At 36.0% G+C, this 12,629-nt stretch overlaps 2 protein-coding genes and 1 long non-coding RNA gene across 4 annotated transcripts in view; 2 read left to right on the top strand and 1 right to left on the bottom strand.

Annotated features, from left to right (window-relative positions):
* Positions 1-634: 634 nt before the first annotated feature.
* On the top strand, positions 635-9,986 carry LOC105565703 (F-BAR and double SH3 domains protein 2). 2 transcript variants are annotated; one of them, XM_012019109.1, is made up of 22 exons: positions 635-824; positions 2,486-2,583; positions 2,777-2,822; positions 2,944-3,029; positions 3,478-3,622; positions 3,894-4,030; positions 4,383-4,446; positions 4,621-4,749; positions 4,960-5,082; positions 5,296-5,399; positions 5,590-5,734; positions 5,965-6,042; positions 6,154-6,205; positions 6,296-6,399; positions 6,555-6,699; positions 6,810-6,982; positions 7,124-7,430; positions 7,525-7,745; positions 7,861-7,957; positions 8,036-8,164; positions 8,272-8,303; positions 8,561-9,986. In XM_012019109.1, exons 1-22 carry the CDS (start codon positions 804-806, stop codon positions 9,116-9,118), a joined length of 2,994 nt encoding a protein of 997 aa, XP_011874499.1. In that variant the 5' UTR covers positions 635-803; the 3' UTR covers positions 9,119-9,986. The 2 variants fall into 2 exon arrangements, with proteins under 2 accessions (XP_011874499.1, XP_011874500.1); XM_012019110.1 differs by lacking the exon at positions 8,272-8,303 and having other exon boundaries at positions 8,561-8,671.
* Positions 9,987-10,136: 150 nt separating this feature from the next.
* LOC105565701 (3-hydroxyacyl-CoA dehydrogenase type-2) lies at positions 10,137-12,180 on the bottom strand. Its single transcript, XM_012019108.1, has 4 exons — positions 12,081-12,180; positions 11,248-11,415; positions 10,611-10,947; positions 10,137-10,524 (listed from the first exon to the last, which is right to left on the bottom strand). Exons 1-4 carry the CDS (start codon positions 12,087-12,089, stop codon positions 10,268-10,270), a joined length of 771 nt encoding a protein of 256 aa, XP_011874498.1. The 5' UTR covers positions 12,090-12,180; the 3' UTR covers positions 10,137-10,267.
* A 193-nt stretch (positions 12,181-12,373) lies between these two features.
* LOC105565702 overlaps positions 12,374-12,629 on the top strand; it is a 2,420-nt gene continuing 2,164 nt past the window's right edge. The window contains exon 1 of the long non-coding RNA XR_001009212.1: positions 12,374-12,452. This is a non-coding gene — a long non-coding RNA (uncharacterized LOC105565702). The remainder of the gene's footprint in view (positions 12,453-12,629) is intronic.

Raw genomic sequence — 12,629 nt, 5'->3', positions numbered from 1 at the left:
GGGCTTTATATTATTAATGTATTTCCTACTAGGGAAAATTTATCGGAGATGTAAAGGCAACTTAAAAACAAGCTCATACCTAAGCAATATTGACTATATATTTATATGAGTCTTTTAAATCTTATTTCAGTAGTTACTCGATCCGTCTTTAGACTCTTGTGAATTTTTAAGGGTGGAATTTATGATCTGCTTTTTTTATATTAAATTTCAATTCTTAATTTGATAATATCTGTGTTTCCAAGAGGAAGTTGAGATCATTATAGAAAAAATTGAGGTAAGAAGAATATTGTAAAAATACCACCCTCGCACACAGGCAACATTCCAGATGGAGCTTTCATCTCCATCTACACAGAGTACATCTTTGTCATTACTTTATCCTTTCGCAAAGTCTATTCCGGTATAGTTAATCGAATCAATTTGTAATATGTTAAATCACAAATTACAGAGACTAAAATCATGAGGACTTGGAATTAACCCCTTCCCCTTATCTATCCCTCTCATCTTCTTTCCTTTCGAGGCTTAGTAGGTCGTCAGAAAGGAAGTCGTTCGCCGACCCGGGGGAGGCGCACGCGCTATCAAGGGGTGGGGGTTGGACGATCAATAAGGGACGCACTACCCCCGGCGGCGGCCTCAGGAGGGCAGGAGATCAGTAGCGTACGGGCGCGCGAGAGGTGCACGACGAGGGTGCGTGCGTGGGGTGTGTGCGCATAGAGGGTGAGTCGCGAGTGAGCGAGGGCAAGTGAGAGCAAAACTGCCCCTCCTCCTCCTCTACCCCCGGCGCTGCGGGAAAAACTCGCCTCAGCATGCAACCACCGCCGAGAAAAGTAAGAGGAAGTCATTGCGTACTCGAGAACTCACCCCCGATCGACGGGGTTGTTACCGCTGTAATCTTGTAGAGTTGACTTTCAATGCTGTAGGTAGGGGAGAAACGTCTTTACGTCAAACGAAGTGCGTTCGAAACGCAAGAGTCGTCTTCTTATGTTATAGTTATACAAGAAAATCGACCTTATATCGGGTGTCGAACGTAAGGAACGTTCTCCTATACCGAAGCTGTACAGGAAAAAAATGAACTTTAATATTCGTCAGTCTTTTAATCTGTTTAAAACAATAATTTAATGACGCTATAATATTTTTGCGGGATTTTTAATATTATATTTTACGAATTAGTAATAGATTTGATATAATCGAAAACCCCCAAAATAATATGGTAACGAAATATATGCTTCGGTTCACGAGGTCCGCGTTTTCTGCAGAAAGTCAAATAATGTTGAAGAATTATTTATTTAATCTGTTAGTAGTGATTGATAGTGGTCATATTAATTTTATACTAATCTCAGAATAAGAAGCAATAATAAATATATAATAACAGTACTATACATAGTAAGGCACAAAAATAGAGTAAGAAAAAGCGAGATCTAATTATCTACAATTATATCATTAGACTTGAAATTTTCAAAAATTATATCTGTTTTAAATGATTTTAAGAAAGAAATAGAAGGAGAGGAAGAAAGAATTAATATAAAGCGAAGAAGCAACTAGGCGAAAGGCAAAAGAGTGCACGTCCAACGTAATCGCTGTTAACACCCCCATGTTGGAATTTCACGAGCAATCTGCTTTCGATATTATCTTGTACATTAAATGGAGAGACGGCATATACGTCTACAGAATTTGTGAAATTAATGATATTATATAGGAATTTTCGAAAAGTGATAGAGTGGTAGAATTATAGAATAATCTCAAGGAAATATTTTTATCGATTTTGACAAAAAGATTTGGACAGCGTGCACTTCTGGATGACATTTCGTTACACTGCTCTATGTGTGTGTGCGTGCGTGTGTGTGTGTGTGTGTGTGTGTGTCATAAATATTATTAAGAATAAAATATCTTTACAAAATGCTAGTCGGTAAATAATTTCTAGATTTATATTTAATTCTTATATATTTATAGATAGTATTAATTATTTGAAATAATAATTATATGATTACTCATGAAAAAATATATTTAATCACAATTGTATCTTGGAAAATTAATTACGAAATTACGATTAATCTTAGCCATGCAATTTACAGTTTTCATTGCAATTTTCTAACTTTGCAATTTATCGTTTTTATGTCATTGGGCGGTGTTCGATTCTTGAAAAAGAAGAATTTCTTATTCATATACATATGCATGCGCGCACACACACACACACACATATATATATATACAGATATTATAAAAAATTCTTTACCAAGAAACAACTATAAATACCGTTTCATATGTGATATTAAAACACACTGTGTTGTGTCTTTCATTATCATTGATTTTCAATTTACACTTTGGGTAAGGAGTGAAAAGAGGAAAAGAGAGCGTGAAAGATGAATTCGAGTAATTGTAAGAAATAAGAAACTTTGAGTAACTTGTACAATAATTAAAAGTTCTGTAATTAAACAGTGAAATGATAAAACTATTATATTTATTTAATTTGTTTTTTTTCGTTTACAAGGGAAACTTTGCGAAATTTCTGAAAAATGTACACACGGAGCAGGCAGCGAAATTACAGGCGAAAAACCAGCATGAGTGCGATCTTCTGGAAGACATCCGGTGAGTTGTTATTGAAGTACAATATTTGGGTATAATATTGCGCTTTTTAAAAGAACAGAGTTCACACTTTGGACTAAGTTTATATTTGTAAAAAGTCTCTATACCAGTTATATATGATTACTTCAAAATTGTATAAATTTGAAATTTTTTAAATGGTTTTGATAATCAAATTGTAATTCTTGTTTTTTTTCAGTAATTTTACGATAAAAAAGTCTGCCATTGAAAAATCCTACTCCGAGGTAAGGAATTATTTACATTTTTTATATGCGCGTACTTATATTTTTATATTAATAAATATTCGTAGTACCTGTTATACTATTAATTTTTTTATAATTGTGATATGGATATACCGCTTTTCAGGCGTTACTCAAAATATCGTCTGCATACTTAAATAAGAAGATACCGAATATACCCGATCTCAAAGTCGATGGAGCAGAAGAGAAATGGTAATTTATAGACCATGCAAAACGAAAGTCTGAACATACAACTTTTATTTCTTTTTCTGTGATATATATATCACAGAAATATATATATATACATACCGGAAAATCTTACACTTTGAAAATTTTCTTTGCACTCTTCCAGTATGTAATTTTAACAGAATTAGATTGGTTTTATAATCTGCATTTAATTAGCTATTTTTTCTATTACCAGTTTTTATGTATATTAACTTTTTATACGTTCTCGTGTAACAAAAGGGTGAGTGAAACGAATGAAACATATGATTTGATAAAAATACGAATTATTTTCGCGTATCGCGTACACGGGAATTTGACCTCTACGGAATTGTACCGGTTTCAATTCCCGGCTGTTTATCGATCGGGGAAGTTTGCCAAGGAGAAGAAGGGTCATAGGTAAATGGCGATCCGCTGACGGGCGGTCGAATGATTACAGGAACATGTGGAATGTGTGGCGAACCGTGCTGGAGGAGAACGAGAAGCTGGCGCGCGCACGCCTCGCCGCTGTCGAGGTCTTCCAGCAGCAGATCGCCGATGACATTAAGAGCCTCAAGATGCACAAATTACAAATCTCTAAGAAGGTATTGATAGAAGATTTGCCATAAATTAATAATAGATTTTATATTATACATTTGATGAATAAATATAACAATAATAACATAAATTGGAAACAAATATCGGAATTATTTAGAAAAATTGATTTTAAATGTATTTTAAATAAAATATGTATAAGGCAATTCTATATGTACAGAGTTTTCGTGCAGTTGATATTTATAAAGATAATTCTTTGTATAAGTATTATATTATAAATGTGACGTGTTATATAAATTTCTGTAATAAATGGATTTCTAGGCAATCGACCAATTACTGATAGTACAAAAAGAGCTCCAAACTTGCGTACAGGATGTCGACAAAACGAAGAAATTTTACTTTGACGAAGAACACAGTGCACATGATGTGCGTGACAAAGCTAAAGATATTGAAGAAAAGTACGTATATTAAATTTCGTTTATCTCGAATTGTGTCGTTGATCATTTCTTTTAAGCTTTTTCGAAAATCTTTTATGTGATTTTTCCTTCCTCTCTATAAAATGTAAATTTTGATACAATTTTATTTCTTGCTAAAAATAATTTCACGAAGAAGCGTGTGTTATGATTTTTGTAATATTTATATTCGACACTTTTAACGTATATTTTCTTTATTCCAACAATCTTTTCAACTTTTTGACAATTTTTGACAAACTTATTTTTTTCTCACCGCACATTATTATTGGCTAACTACAATACATAAGTCAGCCGTCCAATCGCGAGTGAAATAATTCATGTCCAATCAATTTTTTAGACTGAAGAAGAAGAAGGGTTCCTTCTTCCAATCAATAACGTCTTTGCAGAAAAATAGCGCCAAGGTATATTGTCCCTTAGCATGAAAATGAATCGATTATTGCAAATATTTGGAGACATCAATCATCACACGAGATCTTTCCATATTTCAAAATTTCTTATGGCTTTATATAGATATCGGTTGTTTGTAATAAATACTTTTTAATTTAGCTTTGAATGATTTTATTTGCAATTATCAGGTGAGTTCAAAGCGAGACGCTTTGGAGGAGAAATCAACTGGTGCACGCAATGATTACCTATTAGCCCTTGCCGCCGCTAATGCCCATCAGAACCGATATTTTGTAGTCGATTTACAGTCCACCATGCAGGTAAGTCCCACAGGTGATGGTGATATGCGATTGGCAAATTGAAAGATAACAGTAAGATCAGAAAGTCTTTTAGGATGCAATTCCATATTAAAATCGCAATTCTAAGTTCTTTCTGAGTCATGACAGTAATTTCAAATGTTCTATTTCATATGCGTTAATATAATGTGAAACTGCCGTTATTTGTTGCATATCTTTATGTCTCGTGTTTAGTATTTGGAACAAGGAGTTTACGACAAAGTTGCGGAATACTTAACACTGATGGGACGCACGGAGCTGCTTACTTGTATGGCCACACAAAATAGCTTTGGCAAAATTCGCGATCAAGCTCAGCAGGTATGTCTAAAAACGTTTCAAAATGTCGTATCAGAATAGAGAGACCAAGTAATATTATATATACTATTATTTTATCGTTTATTTTATATCCCTTGCCTACTTACACCGAGATATAATATTTATGCCCTTTTAATTGTTATCACATTGATAGTACGACAATTTTTATTTTTTATCACGAGGAAAGAAATTACGAATAATGGCGTTGAATTACAGCTTACTAGAGAGTACAATATCCAATGTTGCTATTTATACTATCCTGTCTTGAAGCAACATATTCAATACGATTTTGAACCATGCGATTACGACCCGGTGGAGAGGTTTGTAGATCTTTATATAATTTATAGATTATAATATTCTAGCTTAAATCGTATCAATATATGATAACGAAATCAGTATTATATGTAATCAATACTGAATTAGCGTTGTAAAAAGTTTTCTTTTTGTATGAAACTACATTTCAATAACTAGATAATTCGAGAATGTAGATAACAATGTTTACGAATGTAGGATAACTGCCGATCATTCAGCGGCGATGGTATTGGGCAAAGAAGCGCGTCGCTGGTCGACGAAAATTGCCCGCGAGGTCAGCTGTGTTCGTGAAAATAACCGGAAACTTCAAGTATTATACCAACTCAAAGAGTCTGGTCAGAAGGTTCGTATCACTGGTTGTCTTGAAACAAAAAAGGTATTGTCAGTAATAACATGATTATAACATTCTAATTTCAGAAAGAATCATTGAAATTCTATATTTTCAATAAACTTAAAAATGACATTTGTTTCAAGAGTCTATATCTACTGATAATTTGTTCATTTTGTTATTAATTATAAAGATAATCGATGTACATGTATATAAATTGCAACTTTCTAATTAATTTTTTTCAGACTGATCCGAACGATCCTAATGGTCCAGATTTAGATACTAAGATTGATGAATTAAAGCACTCTACTCGACGTGCTGAGGTAAGCTTTAACTTTATCCGAAAATTAAATCAGATAATAATTGTAATGATTTATATAGTGCGTAGCAGACACAAACATATATGCTCATAATTTATATTCTTTTTCCGACAGACAGCAAAACTCAAGGCAGAAGCGAGGATAGAATGTCTTCGACTCGGTGGAGGTTTGTTAATAGTTTCTTTTTAATGAAAATAAAAGATTTTCTACATTGATCTATAAGTTTACACATTTTATTCTACTTAATCTTTTACAGTGAATGTAGACGAATTCTTGCAAGAGGCTGAAACACTTAGCGTTCAGGACATGCCGCGCTCGGCCAGTTCTCTTTCTGTTAGGACAGATGCATCTGGTGCAGCGGTAATTATCAAAATGGATAATTCGTCGAATTTTTCTCTAACAGAAATAGATACATTCTATTTTTGATAGATTAGAATAAAAACATGCGAAAAAGTTGTGCATAGCTTTTTCTAATACATAACACAAGAAATGTATTTATACAATATTTCTTTTAGGAACATCCGTCATCGGACTCATTCTACGACAGCGACGGCGATGGGGGAAGCGACCTAACGACTTTGGAGCGGCCCGGAAAAAATGCGCCACAACAGGAAGAGGAAATCGAAGAGAGACAGAGGCATGACAGTGCTGAGGTCGATGGTATGTAAATTTTATAAGTCACATAATTTACATAATTTATTTGTTATATGCATTAATTTATCTCATACATTTTGTATATGCTATGTGGAAAACAAAAATTATCTTTTTAGCATTGCTCGAGCAGGAGAAGCAACGAATAGAGCAGCTAACAGCGGGCTGGGATGATCCCACATCGGTTGATTGGGACAACGAAGAGAAAGATGAACAAGAGATGATACATGAGACACCAGAGATGCCTTCTAACCAACCCATATACAAGTGCACTGCTCTATACTCTTATACAGTAAGCGATTCTTTAAAATTATATTTTATGAAATGAACATGCAATGTTGATTACAGAAAATTACATAGTATTGCGTGCGTTAGAAGTATTCTTGATTAAAGTGATATATTCTGTAAAAATGGAATAATTTTTCTCTTTTAGGCGCAAAATCCCGATGAGCTTTCCATCGTGGAAAGTGAGCAGCTAGATGTAGTGGGCGAGGGTGATGGCGACGGATGGTTGAAAGCAAGAAATTACCGAGGAGAGGAAGGTTTCGTTCCTCAAAACTATCTTGATGTAGAAAGGGAACCCGAGACCACCACCGGTCTATCTTCGCAAGGTCCAGGTCTGGTCCAGCAGATTTCGTTCTCATCTGTCGATTATACCATTGACGATCATGACGCTGTTGACCCCGATGCTAATTTGCAAAGTGCCGCTTCGGAAGCTATAATACAAAACCACGTTGGAGGTAACGTCGAGAAATTCTATTTGTTTATAACTCTTGTTTATTTCGACAAGGTCTAAAAGTTCAGACATTCCAATTGATATTGTGATATATTAAGTTATAGAAATGGAGCAATACTGCATCGCACTTTACGATTACGATGCGACATGCGACGAGGAGCTGAGCTTTTTGGAAGGCGACATCGTTAAGGTGTTGAAAAAAGAACCACACGATGTAGACGATGGCTGGTGGGAAGGTGAACTGAGAGATCAACAGGGCCTTTTTCCCTCTCTCGTCGTGGAACCTTGCGGTCCAGACGGCTGTCCTTTGACCCCACAGGTGAGAAATCAAATAGTATTGTTTTAAATAGATCAGAATCAAAATTATAAATCGAATAATCAACTTATAACTAATTTTAACAGAAAAAAGTGATATAAAATTTTTATTATTTCAGGAGAACTTAACACCACCGAGTTCCGCACCACCAGTCTTTACCCCACCGCAAGTAGCAGCAGAATTTTTGCTAGATGATGAGTTTGCTCAAATGGACGGTAATTGACTACTTTTATATATTGCCTATAATTGTTTCACATATACATTAATTTATGTATTACATGTGTCTATTATAGAATCGCAAGAAGAAAAGTCAATGACGAATGGTGATAGTAGATTCATGATAAATCTGTCTCAAGACCAAAAGGAGCAATATGGTTCACAGTTTGGGGAAGATAAGCCTGACGCAACACCAGGTATATTAGGTGAGTTTTCAAATTAAATTAAATTCCCCGAAATGATAAAAGCCTTATTCGAAATATAGCGGGTATTATTCATTTTAATCTATGAAACATTATGACTTGCTGCACAGTCGTGGAGGTATCAGATGAATCAGGTGATAAGGTAATTTGGTACAATGTAAAAGACTATTTAAATATTTAATTTTAATATTTTTTTTCTTACAAAAAGCATGCAATTCTTATCGAATGTTTAATATTAATGCTACGAACGTTTCTTATGATTAATAAAATCAGAGATCAAAATCTAATTTTATTTCTATAATAATTATGTCGTTTTTCTATGTCATATAAAATATATTCATGCATAAGAGTTACGGAGATTTATCTTGTATCAAGAATAAAACCTCGTTTAATTTGCAGACGGAAAAGCCCGAGGATCCCAAGTCCGGTAAAGAGACTAGTCAAACAGACGATTTTGGTCTTGGAGTGGCTCAGATCGTGATCACAGCTGCAACTCCGATGGACGAGGTCGAACATCCCTTCCCTGGGCCGGAGGAGACTCCGGAAGACTCGGCAAAATCTGCAGAAGCCTTCGAGGCCGATCCTGAAGCTTCAAGTGCGGGTTCAGATCCAATTGAAAGCGAATGTAAAGAAGAAGAGCCGACCGTCATCCTGGACGAGAAAGAAGAAGAAACTGAAGAAAAATCTACAATTGACGAACTTCCAGCTGACTCGGCACCATTTCCAATCAGCAGCAGTTCTGGAAGCGATGCGGATTCAACTTCCGGTCCCAGCACCAACGAGAATTCTCAGTCAAGGGGAACGGTAGTAGAAGTGACGGAAGAAGCCGCAGAGGTCCTGGAAGAGGAGGAAATCGTGCCAGGGAAAATGCTGATAGGGGGAAGAGCCAGTATTCCGGATGAACTGCAGCCGGATCAACTGGAGAAATTGCAGACGCTCAAAGAATCGAACGCCTAGGGCTGACTGGGCCCCGGGGCCAATAAGGGCAGAATTAACTTGCCCGATGGCCACCCCGACAACTTTCGACATCTGCTAGACTTCTGGCGATCACCTGAGGTGCTAGGAAAAAAAGACTAACTGTAATAAACTCACACTAAGACTCTATCTGAAATTCATAAGGTTCTTATGGTGATCGAGTAGTGGTGAGAATAAAGACATTTGGAATTGTGACTGAACTATCTATAGAGTAATGGATGTTAATAGATCAAGTGATGCTGAAGACTGTCTAAATTACGGCTATATAAGCATAAGAATTATTTTCGCGTACCAAACGTACGGGAAAATGTCCAGAATAAGATTTGAATCGTAACTACTTTGGAAATAATGTACGTTATATATCTTTATTAACTAATCAGGATCATAAGGCAAGATTCAATTGCGAAGCTATTTATCGATTACCATACTGATTTATTAACATCCTGGAGAAGAGGGCAAATTAATTGAGGAAAAATGATTAAGTTGAGTAAGGGATAATTTGAAGTATAGGAGATTTAAAATCAAGACAGTCACAAAGGATAGAAAAAATTAATAGACAAGATCACCAAGACTTTATGTAAAACTTTATATAAGGTCACTAAGATTTCTTTGTGTTGACCGATTAATAAAAGGTTAGAAGAATTATTTTGTCCTATCTTAGGACAAATTGAGCTTTCATGAGTTGATTAAACTCTTGAGTTAATAAAGCTGACAAAGGGAACGGAAGTGGCGATTTTCTTTCGTAGGAGATGATGTACAGTGAAACGGGATAATAGAAAGAATTGTCGATACCTGTGTATTATAAAGGACGTACATTTCAAAGGAATTACACTGGTGTTGCATGTAAAAAGGACTATTCATTCAATAATCCTCATCTTTCATTTTCACTTTCCTCGTCCAACATACTGAAAATGTATAATCAATCTATATGTCAAAATTAAATGGTCTTTTACTTTGTTAGGGAACGTCACGTACTATATATATTATGAAAAAATTAAAGTTTGTAGAAAAGTTTAAAATTTTATTGTATATATATATATATATGCTCGTATATGCAGATACAAAATATCAACAAGACTCGTAAATGATTCCTGATACTGAAATTCTATCGGTAGGAAAAACTAGCAGCTCTTAAGCTTGCATTCGCAAAGCACCATCCAATCTGATTGTCTCCCCGTTTAGTAAGGGGTTTTCAACGATCTGCTGCACCAACATCGCATACTCATCGGGACTCCCTAATCTTTGAGGAAATGGTATGCTCTTTGCCAAAAAGGTGCGCACTTTGTCTGGCAGCGCTTGTAATAACGGAGTGTCAAAAAGTCCGGGAGCAATTGTTACAACGCGAATTCCATCCTTGGCAAGATCGCGAGCAATAGGTAAAGTCATTCCTACAAAAAATATAAATTGTATAAAACAAAAAGCTAAGCGGCTAAATAATAAGTAAAGAGAATACGAAAATAAAGTGAGACATTACCTACGATTGCGCCTTTCGAAGCAGAATAAGCAGCCTGTCCCATCTGACCGTCGAAAGCCGCGACACTTGCAGTGTTAACAATTACACCTTTTTGGCCATCTTGATTAGGTGTGTTTTCAATCATCAAGCCGACCGAGAGGCGAATGGCGTTGAAGGTGCCGATGGTATTGACTTGGATAACTTTCGAGAAGTCCTCCAGATTGTGTGGAATTTTCTTATTACTGTTATATGTCTTGTGGGCTATGGCGATACCAGCCGCGTTGACGAGAACGTCAAGCTTACCAAATTTTTGTTTTGTAAGATCAAGAGCAGCTTGGACATCAGCTTCCGAAGTTACCTTGAAGAGAGATAAGATTTATATTTAACGGAGAGATAATAATAAGGTAAGAACATATAATATATGTATAATAAATATAAGAGAACATAACAACAATAAATTACAAGTTTTAGTTTTTAAATACTAGGTATATAGTTTCAATATAATTTTTAATAATAATTTAATAATAGTCATGCTGCCAGAGCTACAAATTTCTCTGATAAATAATCTAGTAAAGAACAGTTTAAAGATAGCAAGATATGTTCTCCATCTTGTATGTTAGAATTACATAACTATGTGACAATTCTATATTAAACATACGTCCATAGGTGCAAATACTGCATTAGTTTCTCCCAATTCAGCGGCCACGGCTTTACCTTTCGAAACAGGTAAATCAGCAATGACTACCTTCGCACCTTGCTTGATGAATCTCTCTACAGTGCCACGGCCCAGCCCAGAGGCACCGCCGGTCACAAGAGCCACAACACCCTGCAACAAATAAAACCACTCGATACATTTGCATTTGGACGCCAAGTACAATTGCTTTAACTTTCACACGCGATTATCCTCAATGCTGCCGTCCCGGATATAAAGTCTAGATCAAAATGATTCCTCTTTGGAGAGAAACATCTTACGAGCACCACAGCTGCAGCCTAAGTACTCGCGAGTTGCTCAACAAGTTTCGTTTTCAAGACCACATTCAATGTTGAAAGTCTAAGGCGCGGGTATCAAAGTGCAACCTAAATAAGCTGTCATATGCTCGGACCGACCTTGGACCGACGTAATCGTCCAAAAACAAACATAGGATGACATAACCCTTGAGTCAAGTTCAAGGCAATCTCATCAAATTGTGTCTGAAGGATTAGAAGATAAAAGTTCGGTCATCGGAGACACGTTATATATACATATATATATATATATATATATATATATATATATATATATATATATATCCTAAAAAAACCAAGGCAATCTTATATTACGTTTCTTATGCGAAAAATGTAAAATACTGTTGCTGATAAAAAAAAACATATATAATAAATCGTAAACAGCTGCAATTGATCAGAGACATAAAACAACTGTGGCAAATTGCTCCAATAAAAGATAGAGGCACGAATAAAGTAGAAACGACGGTGTTTGTGCGACGAACATACCTTCAACATTTTCGAGCTTCAATTTTCCACTGAAGGTCCTCTAAACGCGTCGTGCACTTTATACCTGGACTGGCGCGGGGGCAGATCTTCGCGATGAATCTCAAGAAATTATCTCGGTGGACTTTGGATCCTACGATAACGAGCTATAACAAGCTCGGCCAACGGCTGGTCCGGGGGAAGTCGGCAACGTTAAGTTAAATGAAAACCAGAACAAATGTCGAGAGATAAATGTGCGCAGAAACATAAATTTTTATTCCTAAACAATTAATATTGCAGTGAACGTAAATACGCCGCGGCGAATGGAACACGCCTCCACGTGGGCACAGTAGCGGATTATGGCTGCGGTCTAGCTGTCGCTTCGAACGTTTCAAGGTAATCCTGTCCTTTCTTTCAGAAAAGATAGAAGGAGAGAAACGCTTCGTAGCATTTGCGGCAGCGGCTTCACCGCGACCAACATATATGACCGGCCGATGTTTTGACGGGCGGTTAAAATAATCTGTAATCGTCTTGCGAAATTACTAGTCTGTATAATACTTAAGATGATGCTGG

The sequence above is a fragment of the Vollenhovia emeryi genome, unplaced genomic scaffold (assembly GCF_000949405.1).
Source record: "Vollenhovia emeryi isolate VEMERY1.0 unplaced genomic scaffold, V.emery_V1.0 DF939149.1, whole genome shotgun sequence".
Classification (NCBI taxonomy): domain Eukaryota; kingdom Metazoa; phylum Arthropoda; class Insecta; order Hymenoptera; family Formicidae; genus Vollenhovia; species Vollenhovia emeryi.
This window is presented reverse-complemented; position numbering and strand designations above follow the sequence as displayed.

Bases quoted from the DNA above. Each gene is read 5' to 3' on its own strand.
- LOC105565703 (XM_012019109.1), top strand. From the start codon at position 804: ATGCAACCACCGCCGAGAAAA. The intron at 5,735-5,964 runs GTTCGTATCACT...AATTTTTTTCAG, and splicing joins TCAAAGAGTCTGGTCAGAAG to ACTGATCCGAACGATCCTAA. The intron at 7,958-8,035 runs GTAATTGACTAC...TGTCTATTATAG, and splicing joins TGAGTTTGCTCAAATGGACG to AATCGCAAGAAGAAAAGTCA.
- LOC105565701 (XM_012019108.1), bottom strand. The intron at 10,948-11,247 runs GTATGTTTAATA...TCTCTCTTCAAG, and splicing joins CAGTATTTGCACCTATGGAC to GTAACTTCGGAAGCTGATGT. The intron at 10,525-10,610 runs GTAATGTCTCAC...TATTTTTTGTAG, and splicing joins TTCGAAAGGCGCAATCGTAG to GAATGACTTTACCTATTGCT.